This window comes from Oryza sativa, chromosome 9 (genome assembly GCF_034140825.1).
Source record: "Oryza sativa Japonica Group chromosome 9, ASM3414082v1".
NCBI classification, from domain to species: domain Eukaryota; kingdom Viridiplantae; phylum Streptophyta; class Magnoliopsida; order Poales; family Poaceae; genus Oryza; species Oryza sativa.
Window position 1 is genome coordinate 9,962,211 of NC_089043.1, and position 13,647 is coordinate 9,975,857.

At 42.4% G+C, this 13,647-nt stretch overlaps 1 protein-coding gene across 1 annotated transcript; it reads right to left on the reverse strand.

Annotated features, from left to right (window-relative positions):
• Window positions 1-9,481: 9,481 nt before the first annotated feature.
• On the reverse strand, window positions 9,482-11,710 carry LOC4346594 (premnaspirodiene oxygenase). The gene is made up of 3 exons (XM_015755497.2): window positions 11,154-11,710; window positions 10,493-10,933; window positions 9,482-10,394 (listed from the first exon to the last, which is right to left on the reverse strand). Exons 1-3 carry the CDS (start codon window positions 11,613-11,615, stop codon window positions 9,768-9,770), a joined length of 1,530 nt encoding a protein of 509 aa, XP_015610983.1. The 5' UTR covers window positions 11,616-11,710; the 3' UTR covers window positions 9,482-9,767.
• Window positions 11,711-13,647: the final 1,937 nt, after the last annotated feature.

Genomic DNA, 13,647 nt, shown 5'->3' on the forward strand with positions numbered 1-13,647 from the left:
GATTGGTCCTGATACACTGGCTAGTTGCTCGTCTACTTTCTCCAATTTTATAATTCTTCACGTTTCGAACGTATATCAAATATTTACAATTTTGTAGAACTACTATATTCCGAGCCAAAGGATGCATCAGCCTAGGCCCACCCCACCCCACGTCCCGTCATCCCACTTCTAGCATTGTCAGAGTAAACGATTTACTCCTATCGCGAGCCTCTATCACCCACCTTTATTCGAGTAAACGATTTACTTCGATAATAAAAACAACTTCACTGCTTCCGATCCCACCCCGCGTCCCGCATCATGCTCCCATCATTATCGGAGTAAATGATTTAGTTCCACAAAATTAACTTCTCTGCTTCTGGTATTATTCTATTTTTCCCGTGCCCAACCAACCACTCTCGCCACCACTTCATTTTTTTCCTTCTTTTTGGGATCTGAATCAATCCCCCATCCCAGTCCACAGATAGGCGACACACCATGGAGGAGGATGACGACACCATAGCGGTTGATGGTGGTGGCTGGCGGTAGTTGAGGCGACGGCACTGCTTCGGGCCTCACTACCGGACGCTGGGCAGCACCTTAACCAGCAAGGAGGTATTCAACTGGGCTAATAGCAACAACCAGCGGCTGCTCCACATCGGCGATATTAATAGAACAAGCAAGTAAGGAAATGATACTCTAATTTGCATCTGCATACTCTCCTTCAACTTCACTTAGGAAGCCCCAATTTTTTTTTTTGCAAATTAAATTAACGTGCAATCTCCAATATTACCTGATCTCAATTGATGGGTTACGCAGGTCCTACATTTTCACATCATGCTCCATGTGGCTGGTCACAGAGGATAGGGTGGAGTCCGTCGGTGATGGAGGTTGTTTGCTATTTTTCTTTTGCTCGTCATCTCTATTGACATCAACGAGAATGTTTTTGCTAGATGATGCATGGCTGCCACTGCGCAATGTCGAGCTCATGTCTAGACCACACCGCTACATTCTTCCATGATTCCATCATCAACTACTGCTCGCCACCTGGTTGCTCTCTCCACTACCAGTCACAAGACACATGCCATCCTCTTCATCCTTATAGCAAGATACAACAAAGCCACCATATGGATTTTTGACTGAATCATTTTTTCTTTTCTAGTTTGATTCACCTATGAGTAATTTTATCACTTGTGTGTGACTGAGCATGTAATTTTTTCATTCATACGACTATTTTGTGATACAGATCAACAATACTCTTAGTATCAGTTTTTACTCTTATACTGTATGTTGAACACATCAGTAAACATATTACTACACTGTGGCTACGAGATCATAGCTATATCGAGAGGAAGGTGATAATTGTTTTACTCACAGACCACGAAATCTCAATTTTTACTCTTATACTGTGCATTGAGCACATCAGTAAACGTATTACAACACGGTGGCAATGAGATCATGGGCTATATCGAGAGGAAGGTAGTAATTGTTTTACTCACATACCACAAAATCTAAACAATATTTATAATATTAGAAAAATAATTACTAGCGTTGTAAGCTGGTAGTAAATTTTTTACGACCATCCAGGTATGACGTCATATGATGTAGAGGCATTCATGCGAGTAAATTTGTTACTTTTAAATGAGCAGATGTGGGAGGCTGTGAGTAAATGAAAAACTCCACAGAATAAATTCGTTAATTTTGAAATGTGCGGAGATAAAAAACGGAAAACTCGGAAATAAAAACTAGATGGTAAATATTTTACTAAAACGCGAAAACAGAATAACTACAAAGAAAGAACGAAAAAAAGAAAAATCTAGATGATTAATATTTTACCGGGCCTATTGATGAAGAATAACTACAAAAAAGAACGAAAAAAAGAAAAATCTAGATGGTTAATATTTTAGCGGGCCTATTGATGAAGCATGGATGAGATGGAGAAGAGAAAAAAGAAAGAAGCAAAGTGGGACGGTAAAAACGAAAAAATGAACCGAGAAAAAAAGGTGAGATGCGAAGGAAGGGTGGGGTGGTAAAAAACGGGAAAACCGAAAGAAAGAGGGCGTTGTGCGGCTCTAGCGCTACCAACAATTTTGACTATTAAGAAATTTTAAAATATTTAATTTCAATACACTACAAACACCATGTGTAGATTAATCTTAGAAGTACTTCGAAATTATTTTATATCTACCTATTGTTTTATATAATAGAATAAAAAATCATAGCGAAGGGTATGATTTAGATACTGTATCGTTGTTTAAGAGTAGCTTAGTGTGATAAGATTATATTGATCCTTCCCTCAAAAAAAAAGGATTATATTGATCCTGATACACTGGGTACTTGTTGCATAGTATCTCATATCCCCTTTCAGGCCATCCGATCAGGCATGGTGGCTAGTGACCATCTATCGCCATCGTCGTGATTGTGAGAACTGATATGTTACACGTATGTCTCGTTCAGCACCCCGATCGGCCAATCCACTGGTGCTTCCTATATTATCCTAATCTAGTTGCTACAGGTCGGTGATTCCACTTCGTGATTCCAATTACACTATTTTCAGTCATATGCGTTTGTAAATTTGTTCAAGCAAGAATGCTTAATCAAGCAACAATGATACGATTTTTTAGGCAGTTTGTTAGGATAACAACATGTGCTTATTGCGTGGATAGCCACCTAAACTAATTGATTAAGCGTACCCAACAGATACCAAAAAATATATCTTAAATTTTGTTTTTGGAACTCCTAATTTGATTTTAAGGTGTAAAGAAAATTTAATCTCCAACACATCTCTTAAATTAGTTCCCGATAATAAAAAGTGGGCCCACCTTTAGCAACCAACAAATAAAAAACAAAAATCGGTCCGCCCATCCCCTCACCACGCGCGATCTCTATCCAAGTGTCGCCCTCTTATTTTGCCATGCAAAAAATTAAAGCGAAAGCGTCTCCTAACTCGTGGAAAGCATGAAAGGAGACGAAGGAGATTTCAATTTTTGGATACATCTTTAGAGGAATTGTTGGAGTAAGTTTTTTTTACAAAACAAACCTCAAATTTTAATCTCCAACGCATATCTTAAATTAATTCCCAATAATAAAAGGTGGACCCACCTTTAACAACCAACAAATAAAAACAAAAACCGGTCCGCCCATCCCCTCCCCACGCGTGATCTCTATCCAAGTGTCGCCCTCTTCTTTTGCCATGTAAAAAATTGAAGCGAAAGCGTCTCTAAACTCGTGGAAAGCATGAAAGGAGACGAAGGGGATTTCAATTTTTGGATACATCTTGAGAGGAATTGTTGGAGTAAGGTTTTTTTATAAAAGAAACCTCAATTTTAGAATTGGTTCCATTTAGGCAAACTGTTGGTCATACTCAGTGCATGCAATTCTTGGCAAAGCCCTCCTGTATTACTTATTTTCTTTATTATTTGAAAATGTCTAAAATTTGAAAGTTGGTAGAAAGTTCATTTTAAGTTCCACGGAGGTGAAGCAAAACTTCCATGAGACCTCGTTGCATCCTTTGATAGGTCATAGTAAGTTAAGTATTTCCTTTAATATGCCATTCATCACTACTGTAAAGTTGCATAATGTATCAACCCACATATATGCCCACAAAAATGTGAATTTTTTCGCTAAAAATGAAATACTGAAAATTCATTAATTGTCTTATACGGTCGTGGAATTTGTCTGTAAAAATCAATGATTGTGATGGCCAGGGTTTGCATTTTCAAAATGAGGGTTCAGAGGGTACCAAAAGAACCGATATCACTGAAATTTCAGTACTTTTCTAGCCGAAATTGTTTGAAAATTTTACAAATTTTTAATGAATTTGAATAAACTTTGCGGTAGGCGCTATTCCGAGCGCTAGAGCACGGAATATTGTTCCGAGCACCACACATCGCGCCTAGAGTCCATAAAAACTGGTGTTCGGTTGCCCACGTTCGATCTATGTAGATTAGTTCTATTTAAATTCGGGGTAAATCAATTACAGATCCGTAAAATCGGTGGTCAGTTGAAAATAATCGTTGTAATTGGTTTATCTCTATTTCCAATCGAGGTAGTTACGTTATGGTGTGCAACAAACTAAGACCAAATCTTGTAGTAATCAAATTACTATCGATGTAAATGAAAATTGATGGTGCATGTGCCTGTAGTAATTGGATTAACGACAACCATGCTTGGTGAAATCTTGTAGTAATCGAGTTAGTGTCGACATAAATAAAAATTAAATAAAAATTGATGGTGGATGTGCTTATAGTAGTTGAATTATGAACAACATTGGTTGATCAAATCTTGTAGTATTCATATTATTGTCGATGTAAATGAAAATTGATAGTGCATTAACTTGTAGTAATTGTATTATCGCTAGCCTTGGTTGATGATTTCTTATAGTGAGTGCATCAAGCAAGAAAAAAAGGAAAAATAAATAAGAAGGGAGTTACTGGGGCCTAATTAGTTTACCCCAAATAATACGTGAATAAATTTTTTACTTATACATTGAATCACTCCATCCTAAATCATGGGACAAAAAATAAAGATTTTACATGCACATCATAGTAAAAGCACAAGAATAAAAATTTTACACACAAACACAACAATATACGCCATCGCCAGTTCCTCATGACGGCTGAATGGAGTTTCTGCCTGCTAGAGAGAGCAAGAAGACAAAGCGGCAGAGATGCAGGCCGGAGCCGAGGCAGCACCAAGTCTGGCCGCTGTGACCTTGGTAGGAGCCGAATCCGGGGACGAAGCCAAAGATGGAGGTCATCGTTGCTATTGTCACCGCCTCACTGTCATAAACTGGGCAACAACAGAAGTGATGAAACAAATCACAGTTTCTTGCGGATGTTACCAAATCGATTGACCATCACAAACAGGATATCTGCCATGCAAGGGAGAATAGAGAAGCACGCCAAGATGAGTGCTCAACCCAATCGAAGTCAGACTGCATAGAATCAAGAAGGATAAAGAATTTAATGAATCATAGATTGTATACAATTCTTGGAAGAAATCAAGAATCTCAATAGGAATTGCTGAGAGAACTTATCGTCCCCACGACGTCCACCTCGTTCGCCATGGGCCAGATGCCTCTTCAGCATCGATCTGAAGCAGATGCTGCGACAGTGAGGCCTGAAGCAGTGCCTTCGCCTCAAGTGCCGCCAGCCACCGCCATCAACTGCCACGGTGTCGTTGTCCTCCTCCATGGTGCGTCGCCGATCTGTGGGCAGGGATGGTGGATCGATTCAGATCCCGAAAAAAAAGAAAAAATGAAGTGGGGGCAAGAGTGGTTGGTTGGGTATGAGAAAAATAGAATATATACCAGAAGTAGAGAAGTTGTTTTTATCAGAGTAAATCATTTACTCCGATAATGGTGGGAGCACGATGCGGGACATGGGGTGGGATCGAAAGGGAAGTTATTTTTATTATCGAAGTAAATCGTTTACTCTGATAACGGTAGGAGTAGTATGACGGGATGTGGGGTGGGATCGTAATCAGAGAAGTTGTTTTTATCGAAGTAAATCGTTTACTCCGATAACGGTGGGAGCGGGATGATGGAGCTTGGGGTGAGGTGGGCCTAGCTGATACACGTTTGGCGCTTGGAATATAGGAGCGCACAGTGCTCCCAATAGTAGTTCTATAAACTTTGATCAAATTCGCAATATTTAGAAAAAAACAAAAAATTCTGGAGAGATATATGCTTGCCGGTCAGAACCAAAATTGCCGAAATTTTGGAAATTTCATTCCGAAATTGCAGCCACTAGTAATGGCTATGAAAGATTTGCAATATTAACAGGCCATTTGGTTGCCACCAACTAGACATGTACAAAGGTAGAGTCTAATATGAGCTCTCTATACTAATTAATATAACTAGACACTATCCTCGTATAATAGTAGGGACAATAAGATTTCTAAACCATTAATGCACTAAATAATTTTTTATTATACTTCTTTCCTTTTCTCCACCCTCATGCAACAAATTTTCTGTTAATAAATGCTAAGAGTTGACTTTGAGCTGTTGTCACGCGTAGTAACGATGTTTCTCATTAATTCCATCTCTTTCTTCCATGTCACTAAATTTACTTATATGACAATAAAGAAAGCCTGTTATTAGACACCATATTATACATGCCCTAATGTCATTGGAAATCTCAGAGCATCAATCTGCATCCTGGTTTGCTGACATGGCTGTAGCAGACAAAGCATTTCCACCTTGTTGCATGTTGCCTGACGCTGACAGCCCAGATATCATGTTGTTCTTTTCTGAAACTAAGAAAGTATGGGCACATTCATATATAGTATGCTGTTTAATAATCACTTGCCGGGAAAATTCGTCCGCTTCGATATTATTAATGTGCCCAATGGGTATAATACTCCTATCATGAAATCATTATCTCTACATTGCTTTGTGACAGAATGCGTCATATCTGATTAATACACGAGTTTTTTGGCTGTATTCCTTTACTTTGTCGCTCACTAGCTAGCTAGCTTTTAATTGTTTACGCATTTTTTCGTGTATATATATGTTGTTAGTATATTAGAAATCATATGCTACTTATTTAGAGTCCTTAGAGATCTAAAATCACTGTCCTTGCAGTTTATGTCATATAGTGATGACAACGTACGCACACAAACGTGCGTAATGTTCGTGGTCTGATTCATGACCACGTTATATTTTTCTTTTCTGAACGACTCGTACCAGATAGTGCGTAGTTTATATTAATAGAACACAAGATTACACCCCTGGAGGAGATCGTAACTAGAAAATCGAAGAAAAATAGCCACCTCCCACCACTACTACAGAAACACAAATAATCGCCGGTTGGAAAACCCCCTTAGGTGTCAGTTCTCCCAAACGACACCACGGAGGCGACACTGATATGAAAAGAAATAGGTGCCGGTTTAACAACCGACACCTTTAAGGTTCCATAAAACAAAAAATTCTGGCTCGATTCATCGGCTCGTCACGACAAGCCAATGCATTGAGCCGAGCAGTCCCTCCTCCCACATCCATCCACACCACAGCAAGAACAAGCTTATCATCATCTATCTATCTATCACATATCCAATCCACATAAGGATTCATCCACAACATAAATTTTGACACTCAAATTCATCCCAGATCTTGCCAATAAAAAATTACACAGATGGATTCATCCACATACCAATCCATTCATCCCAACATAGATTTTGACCCTCAAATTCATCCCACATATTGGCAATAAAAAAAAAACATTTCACACCTCTCTGTCGTTGTCCCACCAGCATCGTCATCGCACGGTCACGTAGCCGCCGTCGTAGTCATCGTCTTCGAGCCGTCACGCCACCTTTCGTCACGCCGCCTCCTCTCGGTGAGCCCGCCACCTGCCGCCGCCTCCATCCGTGAGCTCCGCCGCCCCTGTCGCTGCCTCCTTTCCGCGGGATCTGGTGGAGGGGAGCGCTCCTCCGCCTGCTGCCGCTGCCTCCCCTCGGTGAGACCGCCGCCTGCCACCACCTGCCCCAGCGAGACCGCCACCACCTCCATCTGCGAGCCCCCCGCGTCCACCGCCGCCTCTCCTCCCGCCGGACCTGGCGGAGGGGAGGGCTCCTCCACCTACCGCCGCTGCCTCACCCCGGCGAGCCTGCCGCCTACCACCACAGAGCCGGTAGAAGAAGAAGAGATAAGTTAAGGGAGAGAGAGTGGGAGAGAGCCGGTGAAAGGTGGAGAAGAAGAGAGGGAGAGAGAGAGAGACAGTATTGAGAGATATAAAAAACACCCACCGGGCTGGCTTGTCTCCACCCGGCTCAGCTCGGTTATAATAGGTGTCAGTATTTTAGGAAACCGACATCTTTAAAAAATTAAAGGTTTTGTTTTTTCAATAAAACCAACATCTATAGTATAGTATAGGTGTCGGATTTTCTTTAGAACCGATACCTAGAGTTATCTAAAGATGCTGGTTTTTTTTTGTAGTTTTAGCCCGTGGAGGCAGGAAAAGACCTATAGGTGCCGGTTTTAGCACTTCCATCACCTATAGTGCCAGTATCTATTTGATGTTCTGTAGTAGTGCACGTACCGACAGCACTAGTACACCGACTCGGGAGAAGGCTAGCACTAGACCGGCCACTTGCTAGGCAAACAAGAAAACTACCACTGCTGGAGAAAGGGGCTTTACCCACGGTTGGTAACCCCCTATAGTCCCGGTTGTGCAACCGGGGCCACGAATCCGGGACTAAAGATGGGTATCTTTAGTCCGGTTGTAATAACCGGGAATAAAAATCCATTTTTAGTCGATTAAAGATGGAGCCAGGCCCGGTCCAGTTTCTTTTTTTCATTGTTTTTAACTTTGAATATTGATTTCACTACATCCCCAAATCGACCATCACAGAACAAAAGGATCCCCAAATCGATCATCTCCAAATACATCACAAATTCTCAAAAAAATTACATCACAAATTCTAAAAAATACATCACATATTCACATCACACACAGATCAAATACATCACAAATTCATCTCAAATCCAAAAAAAACAAATCTTCCTCCAGCGGCTGCCGCTGCTTCTCCCGCAGCCTCCCTAGCCTGGCCGCCGATGCCGCTACTCCGGCCACCTCCCCGGCCCACCGCCGCCTCCCCTGCCCGGCAGCTGCTGCTACTTCTCCCGCCGCCTCCCCGACCCAGCCGCTTCCGCCCTTGCCCGGCGGCCGCCGCTGACCCCGCTGCGAGAGATCGAGAGAAACAGGACAGAGAGAGACAGCGAGAGAAGAGACGCGAGGAGAAGCACTAGCTTGATCGGTTTCGACGAGGAGATAAGGATTGGTTTTGACGAGGAGATCAGGGATAAGGATTATATATGCGCTAAGAGATAAGTCTCATGTCTCTGGTTTGATCAAGTTAAGACGTGGGAGGGAGATATCTAGTCCCGGTTGGAGATATCAACCGGAACTAAAGATCTATGTTTAGTCCTGGTTGATAACACCAACCGGGACTAAAGGTCCTTGGCGCCCTAACATCGTCTGACACAAATAGAACCGGGACTAAAGACTTTAGTTCCGGTTAGTAATATCAATCGGGACTTAAAAATGGTTTTTAGTCCTGGTTTTTAGTTAAACCGGGACTATTGTGGATTTTGGCTAACCCACGAAAGATGGTTTCTCCAGTAGTGTACAGCTAAGATCCCCTAAAACCCACCCCTAACAACCCACTCCAAACTCTACTCTAGCCACATCTTTGGGATTGAAGGAAAAAGGATGAGAGAGAAGAATGGAACCAGCCGCTGCTACTAGCTCTGGCTTTTTCCCCATGGGAATAAACTTGGTATACGCTACATATGCTGTTATTTGATCCTTTATTTTATCATGCATGGACATGCTCATTGCAAGAAAAAATATGTCATTGTTTTTGCCGGGGATTTAGTTCTTTCATATTTTTGGGCCAACACGTAGTATATAGGTTCAATTTTTCCTGTGGCTGTGGAAACAAGTCCGCAAAAGTCAGTAGTGAGAAGGTAGCAACTAAATTACACGTACAAAACAACTCATTAACGACTAATTGAAATTCCCATTCTTACTTCAAATCCAGATGGATATTAAATCATACAGACTAGCTTGAGATACAAATATAAACGTGGCATAGGTAGATGGAGATATATACACACACCGTGGTCAGGCCATAATTGAAATAAAAATGCACATGCATATTACTACGTAAACGTACGTATTACTCCCTCCATACGAAAATATAAGACATTATATTATAGAATGAGGGAGTATCTTCATTTTATTTTGGTTGCGCTGAAACATGCAACACAGCATGCATAGATGGAACTAATTGGCAGAGACCACAGGGACAAACGGGGTGGCGCACAGCATCAGTGGCGAGCGGCGGCGAACCCCGAGGCCTGGCGCCTCCGCCATGTCCACCTCATTTACACCCTCCGGTAGCGACCAGTCGAAGTGGTAGAGAAGACCCGTAAACATGAGCTCCATGCTTGCGAGGCCATAGTTGAAACCGGGGCACATCCTCCGGCCAGAGCCGAAAGGGATGAACTCATAGTTGCTTCCCGTGAAGTCGAGGGTTCCATCCTCGAACCGTTCTGGCCTGAACTCCTCAGGATTATCCCAGTACTTGGGGTCGCGTCCTATCGCCCACGCGTTGATGATAACGCGTGATTTGGCAGGGATCGTGTACCCGTCGAGCTCGCACACGTCGATGCTCTCCCTCGGCACTAGAAGAGGCGCCGGTGGGTGCAGCCGTAGCGCCTCCCTGATCACCATCTTCAGGTAACGGAGGTTGCCTGCTTGCATGTCGGCCTCGGTCACCGTCGCCTTCCCTCGGAGCACTTCGCGGATTTCTGCTTGTAGTTTTTTCATCACGGAGGGGTTCCGCATCAGCTCCGACATCCCCCACTCCATGGCCGACGCCGATGTCCCCGTTCCTCCGGCAAACATGTCCTGCATGAGTAAATATTATAACAGTTGGATATTATTTTCATTATTAAATTAATTTTAAAAAAAGAGTTACACTGTGTCCTGACAAGTGGCCTACGTACCAGGATGATAGCCTTGATTTTACTGTTGTCAAGGTGGAATCCGAAGCCACCTTTCCCCTGGAGGCCGATGAGCACGTCCACGAGGTTCTCGTCGACGTTCTCCGCGCCGCCGCTGATCTTCTCGTCGCGGATGCCCTTCCTCTCGGCGATGATCTCCTCGAGGATGCCGTCCACCGTCGTGTAGATGGCCCGGAGGCTGCGCTTCATGCCGGTGACCGTGGCGAGGATCCCCGTCCATGTCGGGAAGAGGTCGGGGATGTTGAAGCCGCTGGCGAGGCCGACGCCGGACTTGATGGCCGCCAGGAACTCCGCCGCGTTCTTCCTCTTCTTCCCGAACGCCGCCCGCGACACGATGCTGTTGGTGACGCTGTGGAACATCACGCTCAGGTTCACCGGCGTCGTCGGCCCCGCCGCGCGGATCTCGTTTACACGCATCATCACCTACAATTATTTCGATCTAATAATGTACTCGCACAGAATTTATGTCGCCTTTCTAAACAGTTATTAATCTGACAGTTTGTTTGATGTAGCAGCGTGCACAAACAAAAATTAGAAATTATTATTGTTTCGACATTGGAAGTCCTTTACAAACATATAATTTTGAAATCATTAGGAGAGGTATTATATTGTAAATCATGTGGTTTTGCATGGTTTTACGTACCTCGTCTTCCCTGATGTGACGGAAGGAGAGGACGCGCTTGGGGCTGAGGATCTCGGCGGCGCAGAGCTGGCGGAGCTTGCGCCAGTAGTCGCCGGAGGGGGAGAAGAGGATGTCGACCCACTCGTAGCCGACGATCTCGCCGGCGAGCAGCCGGGGCCGCGTCGCGAAGTTGGTGTCGTGGGTCTTGAGCACCGCGCGCGCCGTCTCCTTGGAGGTGGCCACCACCAGCGGCGTCTCCCCGAGCTGCAGCATCATCAGCGGGCCGTGCACCGCCGCGAGCTCCCGCAGCTTGCGGTGCGGGAGCACGTTCACCAGGTGGTGCATGCTGCCGATCACCGGCAGCCGCCACGGCCCCGGCGGCGTCCGGGGACGGCGATGCCGCACCAGGAGCAGCTTCAGCAGCTGCAGCACCGTCACGGCCGCCACCGACAGCAGCAGCGACTGGTAGAAGAGCTCGTCCATGGCGATCGATCGATCAGCTAATTTTCAGCTTAATTTTCACGGCAAGTTTTATTACCTGGCTTAATTTGCAGGTGAGTTCGTTGCTCGTGGTTTGCTCTCTCCCTGTGCAGTGGGGGGTGGGTATTTATAGGGCGAGATCTCACAGCCAAGCACACACTCCCTTTGTTTCTAAATAGTTGATACCGTTAACTTTTTAACACATATTTAACGTTCGTCTTATTCAAAAACTTTTGTGAAATATGTAAAACTATATGTATACATATAAGTATATTTAACAATGAATCAAGAGAAAATCCTCTGTGTACCATTGAAAGTTCACCTAATCCCTTCTGTACCCCTGAATTTTGCTCAATCTCTTACATATCTCTGAATTTTAGTTTGGATCCCTTCCATGCCCTTTCCGTTAGTTGACCGTTAGTTGACCGTTAAATTCTTATAAAAAAGTCTATTTTGCCCTTTGATATAAAGAAGCATATAAATTAATAGAGTATATTGTTGAAGCATAGAAATTTGTTATATGAGACTATTATGTTTATGAGATAGTTATGCACCATATTATTTGCGACAAATATATTTTTAGATATGATATAAAAAAATAATACTTATTTATTAGTTATTAAAAAATTTTTTAGCATATGTGTTCTGATAGTAATAAATAAATATGTTGTATTACTATGAAAACACATATGCTACATAAAAGTACTTTTAATAACTAATAAATAAGTATTAACTTTTTATATCATATGTAAAAGTAAATTTGTCACAAATAATATGGTGCATCACATACTCATAAATATAATAGTCTCATCCAATAAATTTTTACATTCCAACAATATACTTCATTAATTTATTATGTTTCTTCATAGCAAAGGGCAGAATGGACTTTTTAAAAAGAATTTAACAGTCAACTAACGGTCAACTAGCGGAAAGGACATGGAAGGATCCAAACTAAAATTCAGGGGTATATAAGGGATTGAGCAAAATTCAGGAGTATAGAAGGGATTAGGTGAACTTTTATGGGTACATAGGGGATTTTCTCATGAATCAAATGATAGGAAAAGAATTAATAATTACTTAAATTTTCTGAATAAGATGAACGGTTAAACATATTTTAAAAAGTCAACGGCGTCAAATAAATATTTACATACGAAGGGAGTACATGCGAGTGAACTGAATGCTGGACCTTGCATTGTGACCACTGATTGTGCAATGTGCATGTAGGAGTAGACTCGTACCTCGCGAGAAAACCGTGCAGGCTGTCACTGGCTCACTGCACCTCTCAGCCTCTCACGATCACGTATCATTTGCTAAAAAACGATCTTTCTTCAGAACGTGCTCACCGCCCGCTGTACTACGTTGTGTACGACATTCTCATTTAGGTTGGTTTTTTTTTACGGAGGGTTGATATTTGGAGGAGCTATAACTTGTGTCACATGCGAATGAACTGAATGCTGGCCCATACTTGTTTGAAGACGGTCATGACTAATCTCAGTGACCACTGACTGTCACTGTAGGCTAGCTGTGTACTACTCAGTGGCGAAGCCACGATTTTAATATGAGGGGATCAACTTATTAACAAGTTATCACGATTATAATTAAACAACGATAGCTTAAAATTATGTGCAGATTTTAAGTGTTTTTCGTAGGTAATAATACATAGTATCAATGTAAAAAGAACATTATAACACAAAAGAACAATAGGTATATTGCTATAGTTTGTTTATTTCAATTTAGCGCTAAGAATGCGGAGCAAACCGATCTTAAGCGGTGATAATATCATCCAAGCTAAAATAGATAACTAGGCAACAATTAGAAAAATTAAAACTAGATCTTAGCAAAATGAGCAACAAACTATCTTGTCTTGAAAGTATATTAAGTAATATTTTAGAAATTTGAGATGTCAGTCATCTAATATTGACGTATAGGTAATATACACACATGATTATGAGATATTAAGAAAATGTACTGTTCTACAAGGAAAAGAAAAAAGAAAAGCTGTTATGGGTGACGGGCAAAGACCTATATATATATG

Coding starts and splice junctions, on each gene's coding strand:
- LOC4346594 (XM_015755497.2), bottom strand. CDS start 11,615: ATGGACGAGCTCTTCTACCAGTCGCTGCTGCTGTCGGTGGCGGCCGTG. Junction 10,934..11,153: donor GTCACATCAGGGAAGACGAG/GTACGTAAAACC, acceptor AAATAATTGTAG/GTGATGATGCGTGTAAACGA. Junction 10,395..10,492: donor AAATCAAGGCTATCATCCTG/GTACGTAGGCCA, acceptor TTACTCATGCAG/GACATGTTTGCCGGAGGAAC.